This window comes from Ciona robusta, chromosome 6, assembly GCF_009617815.1.
Source record: "Ciona robusta chromosome 6, ASM961781v2".
NCBI lineage: Eukaryota > Metazoa > Chordata > Ascidiacea > Phlebobranchia > Cionidae > Ciona > Ciona robusta.
The window spans coordinates 419,919-437,195 of NC_143240.1; the positions used below are offsets into that span (position 1 = coordinate 419,919).

Consider the following 17,277-nt stretch of genomic DNA (forward strand, 5'->3'; position numbering starts at 1 on the left):
TAAAGTAAGTTACATTTAATTAATGGAACTTGTTTATGCTTGCTTGGGCTCCCTTATTTCATACGAATCTCGCCTGCTGACAAGTTCTGATAAACTAAATAAGTAACGTTTATTTATTCAGTAAGAAGATGCCTTCTATTCCATGAACAAGTTATCAAGATGTTGGACACAAACAAATACAGACAATTTATTTATTTTTATTTTAAAACAACATAAGTTCATTTTATCATGCACCTCATTTCTTAACTACTGTGTTCTTTATCATGTTCTGTGAAATAAATTCTTTTCGTTATGTTACTGATGTGTTATAAACAGAATCGTAATGTATAGCATTTCAAAGCTTATATTTAAAAGTGGACGTTGGTTAAATAAGGATATTAAAGACATTAAATATTGGCTTTTATTTAAACCATAGTTATATATAGTAGGGTGGGGGGAGATGGGACACCATTTAAATCTATTTTCTCGTTTAATTTGCTAGCAAACAAAGAACATTTAAAAAATTATTAAACCGTATTCTGACGACTCCCATTAACCGTTGTTAATTGTTTAAAACACAATAAGGATATTAGGTGTTAAAGGTGTCCCTTCTTACCCCACAATACTATACCATTATAAATACGCCGATGTATAGTATCGTGGGACAGAACATGAGACATGTATTTTCATTTACTGTTCTTGTTCTATTTGATTCTAAACAAAGAATATTTACATAAATATATAACCGTATCCTCACCAAAGAGCGTTGTTACTTGTTAAAACAAGACCAGGAAATATGGGATATTATATTTTAACCCACAATATGGCAGTTCCTGACGAGATCTCGCGCGTCCTAAATGGCTATTTTAGCGTGGGCGCGTGCTATCATTGAAACTTGGCGTGTAAAGCATATGCATTTCAAAAGCACATTAGAAATTCCTACTTAATTTAATAAATATTTGGTTAATTGTGTAATTAATTGGAGAGCGTAGAACAAGCCATACTTTGTATATTGAAATAATCACCACTGAGTTACATGTGGGAACTGCTAAGTGGACACGAGGTGTTTGAAACAAAAATGATTTTATAACGATTGTCGTTGTTGCCCATGCGAGGACAAATAGGCTATACGCTACAATTATTTATATAGTAGGATGGGGGAAGTTGGGAGACATTTTAACTCTATTTTCTCCTTTCGTGTGGTAGTAATCAAAAAACATTCAAAGAATTGTAGAACTGCTCAAGACTCCCATAGACCGTTGTTAATTGTTTAAAACACAATCAGGATATTCGGATATCATGCGCAAAAAGTGTCCCATCTTCCCCCACCCTACTATACCAACTGTATAACTTGTAAACAACTTAGTGTGAATAAAAGAATAATTGTAAATTATTCATTTCTAAGGCATGTTAACGGTTTAATAATTTACAACCCTCGCAAAGTCGAGTTTGCTATCTGTTGTATATATTTGATTGTAGGTGGTTTTGAATGTTAATTCCTATTGACGTGTATCTGCAATCTGCAGGAATGACACCGATGCTGCAAGATTATTTTCATAAAGTTTGTGCTCATGCAAACTGCAAAATCTCTATACTGTATTTCCCACCAGAAAATCTCACCACATCTTTGTAAACGCCAGTATAATATTCGCGGAGATGACACATTTCCAGTAATTGGAAATAACAATTTTCAGAACGATCCGAAAGAATGAGTTTGGTTAGATTCTAAACCTATTGTGTTGGTCAGCCGTTTTGCAACTATTCAGCGTTTATTATGATTCCCATGATACAACAATGGAATATGGAATCTTTCTTATCCGGTTTGCTGATGGCAACTTACATGGAACACATACTTGTCAAAGCACAACTAATGGGAACGGGGCTTTATGGTGAAGCCGAAGTATTGTTCTTGAGTTCTGCTTTGCATTCCCAGAGAACAACAATAGCATTAGGAAATTATCAGCTACTTTATATATATTTTCCTACACTTAAAGTTAACAGTTATTGGAAAGATTAATGGATTGTGTGTTGTCTTGCATAAAGGAAGCAATATCAGAATAGTTCGCACGTTAAAACAAATATAAAGGCCTTGTATATTTTAAGCAGCATCAGAGTTTGGCAACTTCTCTGATATTACTTGCAATTGAAATTGCAAGTCGATTAATGTAAGTTACGTAGTTATGTTTTATGCTTTATTTGTTTGTTTTACAGATGAATAAGTCAGTACTTCTAATCTTGCTTCTTGTCGGACTTCTTGTCCTCACAGATACAACCAACGGTTTGTGGGGTCGTCGTCGTCGTCGTCGTCATCGTCGTCGTCGTCATCCCTGGAACACAGACAGCCAGAAGCAAAATCGTAAGTAAATAAACAAACAAAATAAAACAGCAAATAACATTTAGGCTATTTATCTGTGGCGGGGCAATGATGGTCGCTACGTTGAACCAATTTCGTTAATTGTGAATTACTTAGAAACAGCAAACAGAGGGAAATAAGTAATAATACATAGAATAAAATTGCAGTAAAATAAGCTGCTTCAATTAATACATAAAAACAAGTTTTACTTTTCAGTCAAAGATATCGAAGATCATTACGATGCTCTTTCCTCTGATGGTAAATATAAACTATTTTGAAATAACAAAGAAGGAAAATATTTAAATATATCAATGAACAAATGTAACTTACTTGTTCTCGCGTTGCCGAAAAACAACGGTCTTTATAACATGGGTGTTCTGTTTATACACCTCGTGTCATCCTACGAGTTACCATGTATATTGCTTTATAGGTAATTATTTTTGGGAGATTTTTTTTAAAGATCTGGTTGTTATTTTGGACAGGCCATTAGTGACCACTGGGTTCGACCAATTGTCTTTAAGTGTCTTGCCCAAGGACACATACGCCCGTAGTGGTAACAGTGACTAACCTTGAACCCATTACCTCTGCTGGGTTAAAGACAGGCGCGCTAACCAACTGCACTACGGCGCCGAACGATACATAGATTAAAATATGTAGAATATGAACTATTTCGAAGTTTCAAACAATGACAGAGCATATATAGGCTACTTTCACTGAATTATATTTTTTACGACGTATGACTGTTTAATATTTCCATTGTTTTCAGCTGAAGAGAACATTCAATAAGCAGAAGATGGCCACCTCTGGTTGAAGTATTAATAAATGTCACTCGCATTCACGATTTAATATCAATCAGAAATAAATTCAACCATGGCATTATGTGTTTGTTTATAATTTAAAAATAAATATTCAACATTTTAGTGATGAAATGTAAACACTCATTCGACAACATTTGGAATATTAAACACATAATTATGATCATAATCAACTTAATATGCAGACAAATTTTACACCAGCACGTCTTTAAAGACGTAACGATAACCACACGTGATGAAATGCTTATTAAAAAAAGAAATGCTTTTGTTGTGGAGTGTCTTGGTACATTGTTATGTAATTAAAATATATTTGGTCAATCAAAACGGAATTAGTGTACCGAATCCTTAGTTGTAATTAATAATATTTACCTATTGTGCGACTTTGTCTGCCACAAGGTTTTTATGCATTATAATTGTTATAAGTATGTAACCTAAAAGATTAAAATGTATTGATCCGTTCAGTTACAGCATTGTATTTGTTGTGATCAAGGTTAAAACATATTTTAAATGACGTTTGCGATCAAATCAATCTTTAATTTCTCACTAGTTCTGTGCTTTTGGTTTTGAAATTAAAAAAAAAAACATAGGCTATACTAGTAATATGGGGTAAGATGGAATCCCTTTATCACCTAAACCCCATATTTGCTAATAGTGTTTTAACAATAAGCACTTTCTACCGGCCTATTCTGCTATGTACCAGAGGATTCTTCACTAGTTCCGTCTCGGCGCATGCGCAGAAGCGCCCGGTACAAATATATTAATCGGAACGAATATATCACGACACCGAAGCTACGTTTGTATAGTTCCGTAAATATTTATTACAAAATGGGACAGGAAACGAGAATAAAAACAAGTTCCATCTTACCCCACCCCCTATATAGTAGGGCGGGGGGAGATGGGACACCTGTTTATTCTAGTTTCCCGTCCAATTTGGTAGTAAACAAAAACAATTCAAAGAATTATAAAACTATGCCTTTACAACTCCCTTAGACCGGTGTTAATTGTTTAAAACACGATCAGGATTATTAGGTATTATGTGCTAAAGGTGTCCCATCTTCCCCCACCCCACTATATATTATGATGTGATTTAAGTTGGGCGACGTAAGGGTTCGAAAATAATGTATTCAGAAACTAATAATGCAAATAATAAATTAAAAGTAATTTATTTACAGTCGCGTGACGCACCCGATTCAATTGTGACATAAGTTTTTTGTTAAAGCTCTGCTTTTTTTGTTTATACATTTACTGTAAACCTGTAAATCAGAAGAGACGACTGGTCAAGAGATAAGTTAATATATTTGTGAAGTTTTATTGAAATACAAATACCTTTACTAACACGCTTGTTGTGCTAATTATTTAACTTGTTCAATTCTAAATGTTTAATCAAGAAATCGGCGAAAAAGAAACACAACTTCTGGGTTACTTTGTAGAGGATTTCAATCTGAATAGATATTAGTTTGAAATGAAATAAAGTTGAGACATATATTTGATAAACAAGTTTGTCAATTAATCAACTGAAAATAAACGTTGCTCTTTTTAGATCTGGGGTCCAACCGGGCGTTATCTAGTATATATTTTTCCACCGTGCCCCGCTGGACCTTACTGGGCCCGTCGGGCGCGTTGTAGTAGGACCCATAAATTGTTTAACATTTTTTTGTAACTATAGTATAGATAGCCTTCACGCACATGCTTTACATACATGTGCATTGTATGTAAAGCCTATGGTATCACGTTGAAGTTAGAAAACAACGGTTCTATACAGACGCCGTTCATGCCACACAAATGAGCATAGTAAAACTGACACGCACAGCAGAGTTTTTGCAACACGCTCTTACAAATTTGTGCGGTAATCCTTTAGCTGGTGGCCACCTGAAATTTTGGTTTCAAAATGTTCCTTAGGCCTCACTGATACTCATTGTATAATTTTTTTTTGAAAAAACTCGGGCGTTCGTGTCGAAAATTAACTTTGAAAGTGCGCGAAATCGTGCTGCGTCACCGTATTTTCCACATCAGCCGTTATGAATTAAACCAAGGTTGGATTATTACGTCATAGAATGCGTATTGTTACGTTTGATTCCTACGTTAAAACAGTGGGGAAAAACAAGGCTATACCGTCTTATAACGTATGTAATATACCACTATTGTGACGTAATAAATCGTTAACCTTACGCAAATCAGACGAATTACGGTGACACAGCATGTTTTTGCGCATTTTTAAAGTTAATTTTCGACACGAACGCCCGACGTTTTTGAAAAAAAAATTAGACAGCAGGTATCAGTGGGGGCTATAGAACATTTTGAAACCAAAATTTCAGGTGGCCACCAGCTTAAGGATTACCATTTGTGCAGCCTTGAGCCTATTATATATATTTCAATGCCATGTAAGCAGTTGAGTTTTAATGCTCTTACTTATATCAAAATTTTGCTTTTTTTAGTTGAAGTTAATTCACAGTTGACACAATGTTGGGTTTATTTATTGTTATACTAGCTTCCTGTTGTACTGCATCTGCTGATGTAAGCTGTGGATATCATGTAAGTTATACTAGTAGTCACGTAGTGGAGAGTTGTAGACGAATATATATACAGTGGACAAGTTGCATAATTAACCTGGTTGTTTATTACTCCGGCGCCGTGGCGTAGTGGTTAGCGCGCCTGCCTGTAACCATTAGGTAATGGGTTCCGTTCAAGGCTCGTCGCTGCTACCATTGTGGGCATATGTGTCCTTTGGCAAGACACTTAACGACAATTGCTTCAACCCAGTGGTCACTAGTGGGTTGTCCAAATTATCAGCCATACATAAAAAAATGAAAAAATCCAAAAAAAAGAATAATCACCCACAAAGTAACATACATGGCAACTCGTAAGCTGGCACGAGGTGTTAAACCCGTGTGATAACGACTGTCTTTTTCCGGCCACGCGAGGATAAAGTAAGTTACATTCACATTACATTCACATTCACATTACTCTGAATATGAATCTTTGCAAATTGTTAGTTACCAGTGCAATAGTACATGCTTCATTAAAATCATAGTTGAATGAATGAGTCAATAGGATACAAGGTTCAAAGCTTATTATTGTATGTCCTTGGACAAGATATGTAAAATTGCTATAACTAAATGTTTTTTTTACTAATGGGTTATTTACTTGTTCCAAATGACAAGCCTATTGAAATAATGGCCCTGGTAAAGAATCCTCAGGAAAGTGTTAGAGGTTGATCGTTAGGAGGTTAGTGGTTCTGTGGTTATAGATGTTATCAAATAAGGTGGGGTGAATTCTTCACTAGCACCAAAATCACCGCTGTTTTCATGGAGAAATATGTATTACTGAAGTCATTAGTCATGTGGTTGTCGTAACCTAATTACAAGTTTTAATAATATAGGCTTTATTGGACTACATCTGCAAACGCACACAACGTTAAATACACAAAGCGCACAATATATACAACGTAATTCTAAGGTACTACATTCATACTCAACACAACAACCTTCGCATACTATTACTATAATACAGTGAACACTGCAGCACGATAAGTCTAACACAAGGAAAGGACACGCGGCGGCAAGGCAACCTCGGGCAACAATGCTTAGAGCGCGTAAGGCGCGATAAGTCTACAGTGAGCAGACACGATAAACAGTTTACAACAGTGGTATCAATTTTTTCCAAGTTTAGAGAATTTTTTAAGGAAAAACCTGAACTTTCCGCTAAGGTTAAATGCTTCAACCAAACCTTTGTTTTCAATCTTAGCATGAGGTATAAGAAACTACCATAATGTTACACAGTGTGACACCTGTGTTATAACTCTTGAGTGGCCCACCTTACAGAGAATAAAGACCTCTTTAAGATAACATTTTTTATTTGTAATATATATTTTTTGTTGCATAATGACAATTGAAGTCATGCAACCTTGGAGAAGCAGAAAAATTGAACGTACATCTTGTTCCACACACGCATGATGACGTTGGTTGGTTAAAAACCGTCGACCAATATTACTATGGATGTAAGTGCAAGGTTTATTTAAGTTTTATATATACACTTATTGTACTAACAGTGAAGTTTTATTATCTTCTGTTTATTGTACAGTTAGTTATGAAAGCCAAAACAATCACTAAAAAAAGAGCAGTTTATAAAAACTACAAAAACTGTTAATTATGTATACAGTTTATTTAATCCAAATATATAAAAAACTGTTATATGCGCAGTTAACTATATTCAAATATATATATCAAAAACTGTTAAATATGCAGTTTATTAAATGTTAAATCCAAATATATTAAAAACTGTTAATTACGCAGTTATTTATATCCAAATATATCAAAAACTTTTAATTGTTTCCACATATATAAAGTAACAAAACAACTTGTGTTATAAACTTATAAATATGCATCAGTTAAAAATAGTGCCATTAAAGTCAAAATGAAGTAATTAATTGTAATAACACACTCTGTATTTAATTAAAACACTGTTTAAGGCCAGGGGTGTTTTAAAATAATTTTTTTAATTTTTTCCAGCACTGTGGCATAGTGTTTATAAGTTTAAGGCTCGCTGCTGCTATCATTGTCAACTTACATGCCCTTGTGCAAGGCCTTTTATGGCAATTGCTCCAACCCAGTGGGCACTTATGGGTTGTTGTCTAAATTATCAGCCATACAAAAAATAATCCCTGACAAAAAGGATAGAAATAAGTTATATGAATGAATGAATGTAACTTACTTTATCCTCGTGTGGCTGGAAAACGACAGTCGTTATTATACGGGTTTAACACCTTGTGCCACCTTACGAGTTACCATGTATGTAACTTTGTGGGTGATTATTTTTTTGGATTTTTTTTCATTTTTTATTGTATGACTGATAATTTGGACAACCCATTAGGCCATTAGTGACCAATGAGTTGGAGCAATTGCTGTGAAGTGTCTTGCCCAAGGACACATACGCCCACAATGGTAGCAGCAACGAGCCTTGAATCCATTACCCCTGGGTTACAGGCAGGCACGCTAACCACTATGGCACTGCGCCAGTAAATATAATATTCATTCATTTTTTCAGCAAACTCTAGCATAGTGATTGCTGGTGTGCAATATATTCTTGATTCCGTGATCCCACAGTTGTTATCTGATCCTTCAAAGCGATTTATTTACGTTGAAATTGCTTTTTTCTCTCGTTGGTGGGAGGAACAGAACGATGCAATGAAAGAAAATGTGAAACAACTTGTACAAGAAGGTAATGTTGGGTTAATTTTCTTCCAATTAAATGTAAATATGCTTTTAACTGTAAGCGTGTTTTAGCAACCGTTGTTTTGTCGCTATATCCTGTTTTGGATGTTAATGAATGAATGAATGTAACTTACTTCATCCTCGCGTGGCCGAAAATGACATTCGTTATCACACGGCCCCACGGTTTAACACCTCGTGCCAGCTTTCGAATTACCATGTATGTTACTTTGTGGTATTTTCGTTTAAAAAATATTTCTAAATCTTTGCTACCAAATTCGAAGAGACAAATAACGTCATATTATTATTGTACCTATAATATGTATATACATATATTATATATCTATATTCTGCTAAGGTCGTCTTGAATTTATACTTGGTGGATGGTGTATGAATGATGAAGCATCCACACATTATAATGCAATCATTGATCAAATGACGCATGGATTAAGATATTTAAACGACACGTTTGGTGCTTGTGCTCGCCCCCGTGTGGCGTGGCAAATCGACCCTTTTGGACACTCGAGGGAACAAGCATCACTTTTTGCGTAAGTTGAAGGTTGTTTAAACACATGTGTTCTACTTTATAGTACACCTCATGTCCGCTTTTGAGTTGCAAGTTTAGTAACTAAAACAGCATCTAATGCAGTGGTTCCTAAACTTTTTTGTATGCTTTACCCTTTTATCAAAGATGCTTATCAGATTTACCTCCAATATGTAATATGGCGCTCATTTATTAAAAATCGAAAACAACTGATTAATGTGTCCGACGAAGTTAGTGCATCTGCCTCCAGCCCAAAAGATATGTGTTCGCACTTGACGCTGCAGTTGCTTAAACCAAGTGGTTGCTTATAGGCTGTCCAAAATGTCAGACATATTTAAAAAAAATCACCTACAAAGTTAAAGTAGGACACCTGTTCATTCCTGTTTGAAATTTTTGTTTTAAGTCAAATGGGTTTTGACGGCCTGTTCTTCGGAAGACTTGATTACGAAGACAAAGAAAACCGTGAAAAAATACGAAACATGGAAGAAATATGGAGGGGCAGTCAAAGTTTGAATTCTCCACATGCTGATCTCTTCACAGGTAACATGCTTGTGCTTAATTTAATATTATCGTATGCTTGTGTCCAGGGATGCACATTACAGAATAATTTGGTATTCTAGGATATCCAAGAAAACGTTTTTTTAAATACGGATTGTTTTATTTATATTACAATATCAATTTCACCCACAAATAGGGATGCACATTACAGAATTCCGGATCTATAAAATTCGAATTCTTTTGTATTCAAATCTAATTACGAGATTTGGTATTCTGTTTAATTACGTCATCACACGTCATCTCATAAAACTATATTAACAATTTTTGAAACTTGATAATTTTGAAAAAAAATATTTTTGTGTTTGTGGGACTTTCGAGAGTAAACGTTTCCTAACGTCTTTTCAAAGCCTGCTATACGTTTCGTGACGCAAAAACTACCCAATTCATGACGCAAAAACTACCCCAAAATTTTTTTTTATCATTTTACAGCTTATGATCCAACAAGGCTGCTATTAAAGAGTCATTAAACTGACTTATGTTGGTAAAATTATTTTTTCCCATAAATATAAAAAGATTAGAAATTCTAGATTCGAAATAGAGTATTCTAGGATATGCTAGAATACCTAATTATTCTGTAATGTGCATCCCTACCCACAAATTAGCTCAAAACCACGAGAACGATGGTGCGAAAAAGCTCAATTCATTACAGATCGGCGCAAATCCTTTTACAACACAGGGGAGGCAGGGGTAGTCAGACACTCATTCCTGTAAAACGCCACCCCAGATTTGGTGCCTATCATTGTGCTATGGTTATACCACATGTGTTTTAAGTGCTTTATGTAGTGGCTTTATACACCATGTTTTCACTTGCGTGTTTAACTTTCTAGATGTGTTTTATATTTTTTGGACAACTGTTAATTTAGAGAGCTTTTTAGTGACCGCTAGGCTGGAGCAATATCTGTTCTGCTGTATCTTACAAAAAAATTTGCAGATAGTTTTTTTTTAACCTTAAAAATATAAAAAAAATTCAAAAACTAAAAAAACTTAAAACTTAACAAAAATTAATACATAACCTCACTTTAAGTATATTTTGTTTCGTTTTTAAAAAATCACCCATACATTACTAGGTGTAGATGAAAATGGGTACAACCCCCCTGATGGGTTTTGTTTTGATGCATTTTGTCGTGACCAGCCAATAATGGATAACCCGGCTTTGGAAGATTATAATGTGGAAGAAAAAGTTGACAAATTTGTTGCTGCAGCCTTGAAACAGGTGTGTATGCCAAGCGTGTTTTAACAACTGTTGTTTTGTCGCTACATCCTGTATTTTCGTTTAAAATATTCTTAAATCTTTGCTACTGAATCAAAGAGACAAATAAAAATTATTATTATTATATTATTCTTATTCGAAGCTGCAATTTCGGAACTTAAAGTTTAAAATTAAGATTTTTATCAAAGTTGGGTGTTAAAGTAGTTAGAAATAATAGACTTCAGAAGGATTTGGAATATTGGTTATAATATATTTTATATATTTATAGCTTTAAAATAATGCAGAACTTCAGTTTTGATTGGTATTCTGTTTTGTATGTTGGACATCAAATATTTTAAATTTAAATATATATATGTAGGCCTTAATTCAAAATGCCTGTCATTTTGACTAGCCTTGAAAGCTTTAAAACATTCTTTCTTTAATGTTTTTATTATACACTATCACACTACAGTATTACAGTATTTTTTTAGACCATTTCTACAGGTTATGCAACATTTCACTTAGAACATATTTTATTTGTATTAAATCCTTGTTTGGAATATAAAAACATTTTAAAAGTACTTCAGTAACTTTACTAAGCAAAGCAGCAAGAAAAAGCTGTCACTTTTACAATAGAAACTATTGTGACTGCCGTAGCTTCAAGCTTTTCTAAATTTCTAGGAAAAGTACAGATACTGCTGTACTGTACACCATATGTAGTATAGTAATAGGGCTTTAACATATAAAATTATACCAGCTAGGTGCTGCTGACTTTGTGGGCATATAATGGCAATTATTTTAAACCAGTGGTCACTAATCAAATGTATAAAAACAAATTGCCAGTCATAAAATACAATTTCTACAATTTTTCATGTTTGGTAACTCGTAAGAGAGAATGAGGTGTAAAATAAAGTAAGAATGAGGTGTAAAAAACAATTAAGTCTTAACAAATTAGCGAAATGTATGTGATTTATGTAGAATTGAATTCTTAAAAAAGTGTTCTGGGTTTTTTTAATTTAAAAAAAAAAAATTTTAAAATAACTCAATGGTAAATTGCTTTAATAATTTGAAAATCCAGGTTTTGCAGCAACCAGTGGCACAGCCGGGGGGGTTAAGTGTGTTGGACCCCTCCCCCCTCTTTTAAACCCCCCAAAAAATATTAATTAAAAAAAATATTTTTGAAATTTTTTTGATTAAACCCCCCTTATTTTTTCAAAATTCTCAGCGTAGTAGTCTAAAGGCTGGCATACCCTGCACCATACTGGTATAAATTGTTTGCACTACTTACCTACTATTCACTTGCAGGCAAACCACTTCCAAACCAACCATATAATGATGACGATGGGTTCTGACTTTGAATATAGCAATTCTAATGTTTGGTACAAGAACTTGGATAAGTTGATTAAATATGTCAATGCAGCTGTAAGTGAATAAAAACAAACAATGTATAGTAGGGTGGGGAAAGATGGGACACTTTAGTGCACAATATATGAAAATCCTGATTGTATTTTTAACAATTTTTAACAATGGTCTATGTGAGTCCTGATGATAAGGTTTTATATTTTTTTAAATGTTCTTTGAACGATGAAATGAAGGGATGTCCCATCTTCTCCCACCCTGCTATATATATTTTTTGGGGGGTTTAAAAGAGTTAACTATACATATAGTTAGTATGTTAAAGAAAGTCTTGATTTTATTTACTTTTTTATATTGTATTTTAAAATTTAAATTTCTATATTCTATGTTTCAATATCCTTTTTGTTTTAACCTAATAAAAGTGTCCTGAAAAATGACATTGAAAGCATTTTTACAGAGATATAATTTTCTGGGGTAAATGCATATTATATACATTTATAATTTGCAGAGTCAGGTTAATATCTTGTTTTTAAGGGTAAATAAAAAATGCTCTTTTTCTATAACATAAAAGTCCAAAATACCTGAGTAAGCCCATTCGAAAATCTTTTTCTAATTCATATTTTTTTCAGGATAAAAACATGACATTGTTTTATTCCACTCCATCTTGCTACTTATACGCACTAAACCGAGCTAATGTTATGTGGAATATTAAAAAGGATGACTTTTTCCCATACGCCGATGCCCCACACCAGTATTGGACGGGATATTTCACCAGCAGACCAGGATTGAAGGGATATGTTAGAGAAAGCAACAAATATTTGCAGGTGATGTGTAAAATTTATAAATACTTGCAGGTATATGTAAAAGTAACAAACACTTGCAGGTGATATGTAAAAGTAACAAATACTTGCAGGTATATGTAAAAGTAACAAATACTTGCAGGTATATGTAAAAGTAACAAGTACTTGCAGGTGATATGTAAAAGTAACAAATACTTGCAGGTATATGTAAAAGTAACAAGTACTTGCAGGTGATATGTAAAAGTAACAAATACTTGCAGATGATATGTAAAAGTAACAAATACTTGCAGGTATTTGTAAAAGTAACAAACACTTGCAGGTGATGTGTAAAAGTTGTGTTTATTTTCACGTTCAGTTCATGTCTTTGCAACACCTTTCTTCCAATTATATTTTAATTTGTTTTAATAAAAATAAATACTCAATATAAGCTTGTTTTAAAAATCTTTAAATGTACTTTTTTGAAAAAAAAGTTGAAATATATACATAGAAATTTTTAGAAGAAAATAAAATATAATACATTGAGTAAAGACCAGTGCTGGACTATTGTTCCGAAATTACTAATATCAATTAAGTTTTACTTATTTTTACATAAAACAGGTGTGCAACCAGTTAGAAACATTCATGCATTTCAAATTAACTTCACATAAATTGACATCATCTTCAAAGGTTTTGAGTAAGTTAATATATATATGTATGTTATTGTTTGCTGCAGTTTTTATGGCAATAAATCTTATGATGGCCAATTGTCATTTTCTTGGATAATATACTGTGGGGTAAGATGGATATCGTTAGCATCTAAATCTTATATTGCTTTATTGTGTTTTAAACAATTAAAAATGCCCTTTTAGAGTCACGGTGCTACTTTTATATAATTTTGAAAATACTCTTTGTTTACTACTAAATGGGGTAAGAAAAGAGAATGACAAGTGTCCCATCTTACCCCACCATACTATGTTTAATTCTGTGTCTTATCATTTCCAGGAGATGCAATGGGTGTTGCGCAACACCACGATGCAGTGTCTGGTACAAGCAAACAACATGTGGCTAATGATTACGCAAAAAGACTTTATGAAGGTATGCTACTTGTTTAAATTTCATATCATTTCAATGCCATGGCACGGTAGTTAACACACCTTTCTTTAGCCCAGAGGGTTTGAGGCTTGCTCTGTGTCCATTATGTGTGTATATGTTCTTGTGCAAGACATTTAACAGCAATTTCTCCTACCCAGTTGTTTCTTATTGGTTGTCATGCCATTTATAAAAAATAACAGATTTAAATTTAGCTTTATTTTGTGGTTTGTAAATCTATTCGTAATTTTTCTTTTTTTGTAAAACATTTTATGTTTTTCCAAAAAACAACATGGTATAGACAGCTTTTGCCCAATTTCACAGATATAACATTTACAGGCAAATTATACCCAATTTACATATGTGTTAAAGTGGGCACGAGGTGTATGAAACAAAACACCAGTGTTGTAACTCCATGCGAGGATAAGGCAAGTTACATTCAATATTCTATATGGCAGGCCGTGAAGAATGCAACAAAGTTATAAGCACAGCATTGACTGGTGGTAATGAACAATTAATATTCTGTGATTATCTCAATATAACTTTGTGTGACTTGACACAATCTTCTAACCAGGTTAGCAAAGTAATAATTAATGTACAAGACAGTATACTATATGCAGTGGCCAGGGGGTTGAGGAAGTCACGACCCCCCTTTTAAATCCCCCCCCCAAAATAAAAATAATTAAAATGAAAATTAAAAAAAGTTTTTTGAAAATTTTTCGATTAAAACCCACCTTATTATTTTTCTGGCTGTGCCACTGACTATAAGTGTTTTGTATTTGTAAAAATGATATTCTGTTTATGTTAAGGCTATACCAGTTTGAATTTGAGTACCAGTTTTTCCACAAAAGTGTCTTTTTCCGAAGAAAATATAATAAAAGAAACAGGTTTAAGGTCTTATACATTCTTAATGCACACTAAACTTTATAGTTTTGATTTTCCATCTGTTAGATTTCTAATAGGCCTTCCTATTTTTGTGCTTATATATTTGTAAAAAATAACCCCCAAATAAACTAAAAAATCAAGGAATTACTGTATTATTACATTCAGTGACCAGCCAGAAAAAAAACATAGGGGGGGGTTTTAATCAAAAAATGTTAAAAAAAATTTTTTAATTAATTTTTTTTTGGTTTAAAAGGGGAGGTTGCGACACCCTAAACCCCCCTGGCTGCTCCACCGATTACATTATATTTATTAAAAAAGACTTTAATTTTTAGTTTGTAGTAATGGTATACAACCCACTCGCAAGAGGAGTTTCAAAATATCTTCGCATTCCTATTAATTGCGATGATCATTATATGTATGTGGTGGATGACCTTGCTACAAGTACAAGGTTGACTGTACAGGTACTATCATACTAATATTATGAAACAGAACACCTGTGTTATAACGACTGTCGTTGCACCTCTAAATGCATGACGATATTTATTCATTAAAATTACTTTTTTTTGCCTTATCGTTATAAATCTGAAATATTACCCTACTAAATTCATGTTTTATGTATAATCAATTTCTATTTAATACATATGGTAGGGTGGGGAAAGATGGGACACATTTTCATTCTATTTTCTCGTCCCATTTGGTAGTAAACAAAGAACATTCAATGAATTATAAAACCGTATCCTCAGGACTCTCATAGACCGTTGTTAAATGTTTAAAACACGATCAAATTCAGGATATTTGGATATTATGTGCTAAAACTGTCCCACCTTCTCCCACCCTACCCTATATGTCTAGTAACAATAGTAGAATGTAATTTCACTTTGATATTTTTGTTGTTTTTTATATTTTGAACAAATTTGCTCAACAGTTGGTCCCCGTGAGCGAAGCAACATTATCTGTTCGTAGAAATCGTGGAAGCGCAAATTGTGAATTAGTTTTCCTTGCTAAGCTGCCAGCACTCGGACATAATACATTCCAGGTACTTTAATTTGTACCAAGCATTAAAATAATCTAAACCAAATTTTTCAAAAAAAAAATGTTTTTTTTAAGGGATTTAAAAAAAAAAGTAATAAAAATTTGAATGTTGAAGATTTGAATTCTTATGCAGGTCGTTTTTATCTGATATAAATGCTATTTTAGACTTCTGTCTAATATGTGTTTTTAACTTGATTTTAAAAAAAATGGGTTTTCATGGGACGAGAAAATAGAACGAAAAGGTGTCCCATCTTCTCCCACCTAATAGCCACTTATTGTAATCAGGGAGTTAAATAAAAAAAATGCTATTTTAATCAAATACAATTTAATTAATTCCATATACTTTTACCTACAGGTCACCAAACATAAAACTTCAAAAACTGTTTCTTTGTTGAAAACAAAAGTTGAGAAAGTAATTAACCAAGATGTAACTATAACTAACGAGGTGAACTATTGCTTTTATTTTTAAAATTAACATTACAGTTACAATTTAATAAAATATGTGGCACATTGGTAAGTTAGAGCGCACCTGCTCTAACCTAGAGGCATTGGGTTCAAGGCTCGTTGTTGCTACCATTGTTGGCGTATGTGTCCTTGGGCAAGACACTTAACGTCAATTGCTCCAATCCAGTGGTGACTAATGGGTTGTCCAAATTGTCAGCCATTCATTAAGAAAAATATCCAAAAAACTAATCACCTACAAATTAAAATTCATGGGAACTCGTAAGCTGGCATGAGGTGTATGAAACAGAACACCTGTGTAATAACTAACAACTGTCGTTTTCCAGCCAGGCAAGGATAAAGCAAGTTACATTTATCACATATTTTCATTTTTCTACCTTTGCTACTAGGCATAATGTAACAAAACTGCTTTTTGAAAAAATAACATTAATATCATCTGCCATACTTTTTTATTTTTACCACAAAAACTATTTCAAAATTTTGTAAAATGTTATTGTCTTTTAAAATTTAAAAGACTTTTTTTTTCGTTAAATTTTAATTCATAGTGTCTTAATTTTTATTCCTAAAACTTATTTTATTTCTATAGTTTTACAAAGTGAAATTTGATGGCAACACTGGGTTGATGGCATCCATTGAAAATATTGCATCTGGCATCACTGTACCAGTTAAACAGGACATGTTATGGTATAATGCTAGCATGGGGAACGATGAAAGCAAACAACAGTCAGGTAAATATTTTTAAAACGGCTTTAGAAATTTATTGCTGCTACCATTGTGGATATGTGTCTTTGGAAAGACACTTATAGTTCAAAAAATTGTATGATAAAATGTATATATTTCGCCTAAATGGCACCGTCAGTCTCTTATTCAAACAGAACCCTTTTATCGACAACTGTTGTTTTGCTGTTGTTTTCTTTCACTTCGTTCTTTAAATAACATGATCTTCACTATCATTTCAAAGAGATAAATAACAAATTATGTAATGTAATGCCCACAAAGTAGCATACTTGGTAACTCATAAGCTGGCAC

The 17,277-nt window shown here is 33.2% G+C and overlaps 1 protein-coding gene and 1 long non-coding RNA gene across 3 annotated transcripts in view; both read left to right on the forward strand.

Annotated features, from left to right (window-relative positions):
* Positions 1-2,162: 2,162 nt before the first annotated feature.
* On the forward strand, positions 2,163-3,211 carry LOC149734612 (uncharacterized). The gene is made up of 3 exons (XR_016385189.1): positions 2,163-2,335; positions 2,549-2,590; positions 3,099-3,211. It is a non-coding gene; the product is annotated as an uncharacterized LOC149734612 (long non-coding RNA).
* A 2,271-nt stretch (positions 3,212-5,482) lies between these two features.
* The window catches only part of LOC149734613 (lysosomal alpha-mannosidase-like), a 28,581-nt gene continuing 16,786 nt past the window's right edge, over positions 5,483-17,277 (forward strand). For both annotated transcript variants that reach the window (XM_089880005.1, XM_089880004.1), the window contains exons 1-15: positions 5,483-5,679; positions 7,042-7,144; positions 8,191-8,364; positions 8,713-8,902; positions 9,302-9,438; positions 10,524-10,669; positions 11,951-12,067; positions 12,631-12,825; positions 13,399-13,474; positions 13,783-13,875; positions 14,328-14,443; positions 15,087-15,215; positions 15,680-15,790; positions 16,142-16,231; positions 16,835-16,976. In XM_089880005.1, the coding sequence (XP_089736131.1) occupies positions 5,608-5,679; positions 7,042-7,144; positions 8,191-8,364; positions 8,713-8,902; positions 9,302-9,438; positions 10,524-10,669; positions 11,951-12,067; positions 12,631-12,825; positions 13,399-13,474; positions 13,783-13,875; positions 14,328-14,443; positions 15,087-15,215; positions 15,680-15,790; positions 16,142-16,231; positions 16,835-16,976 (1,891 nt within the window). In that variant the 5' untranslated portion in view covers positions 5,483-5,607. The remainder of the gene's footprint in view (positions 5,680-7,041; positions 7,145-8,190; positions 8,365-8,712; positions 8,903-9,301; positions 9,439-10,523; positions 10,670-11,950; positions 12,068-12,630; positions 12,826-13,398; positions 13,475-13,782; positions 13,876-14,327; positions 14,444-15,086; positions 15,216-15,679; positions 15,791-16,141; positions 16,232-16,834; positions 16,977-17,277) is intronic.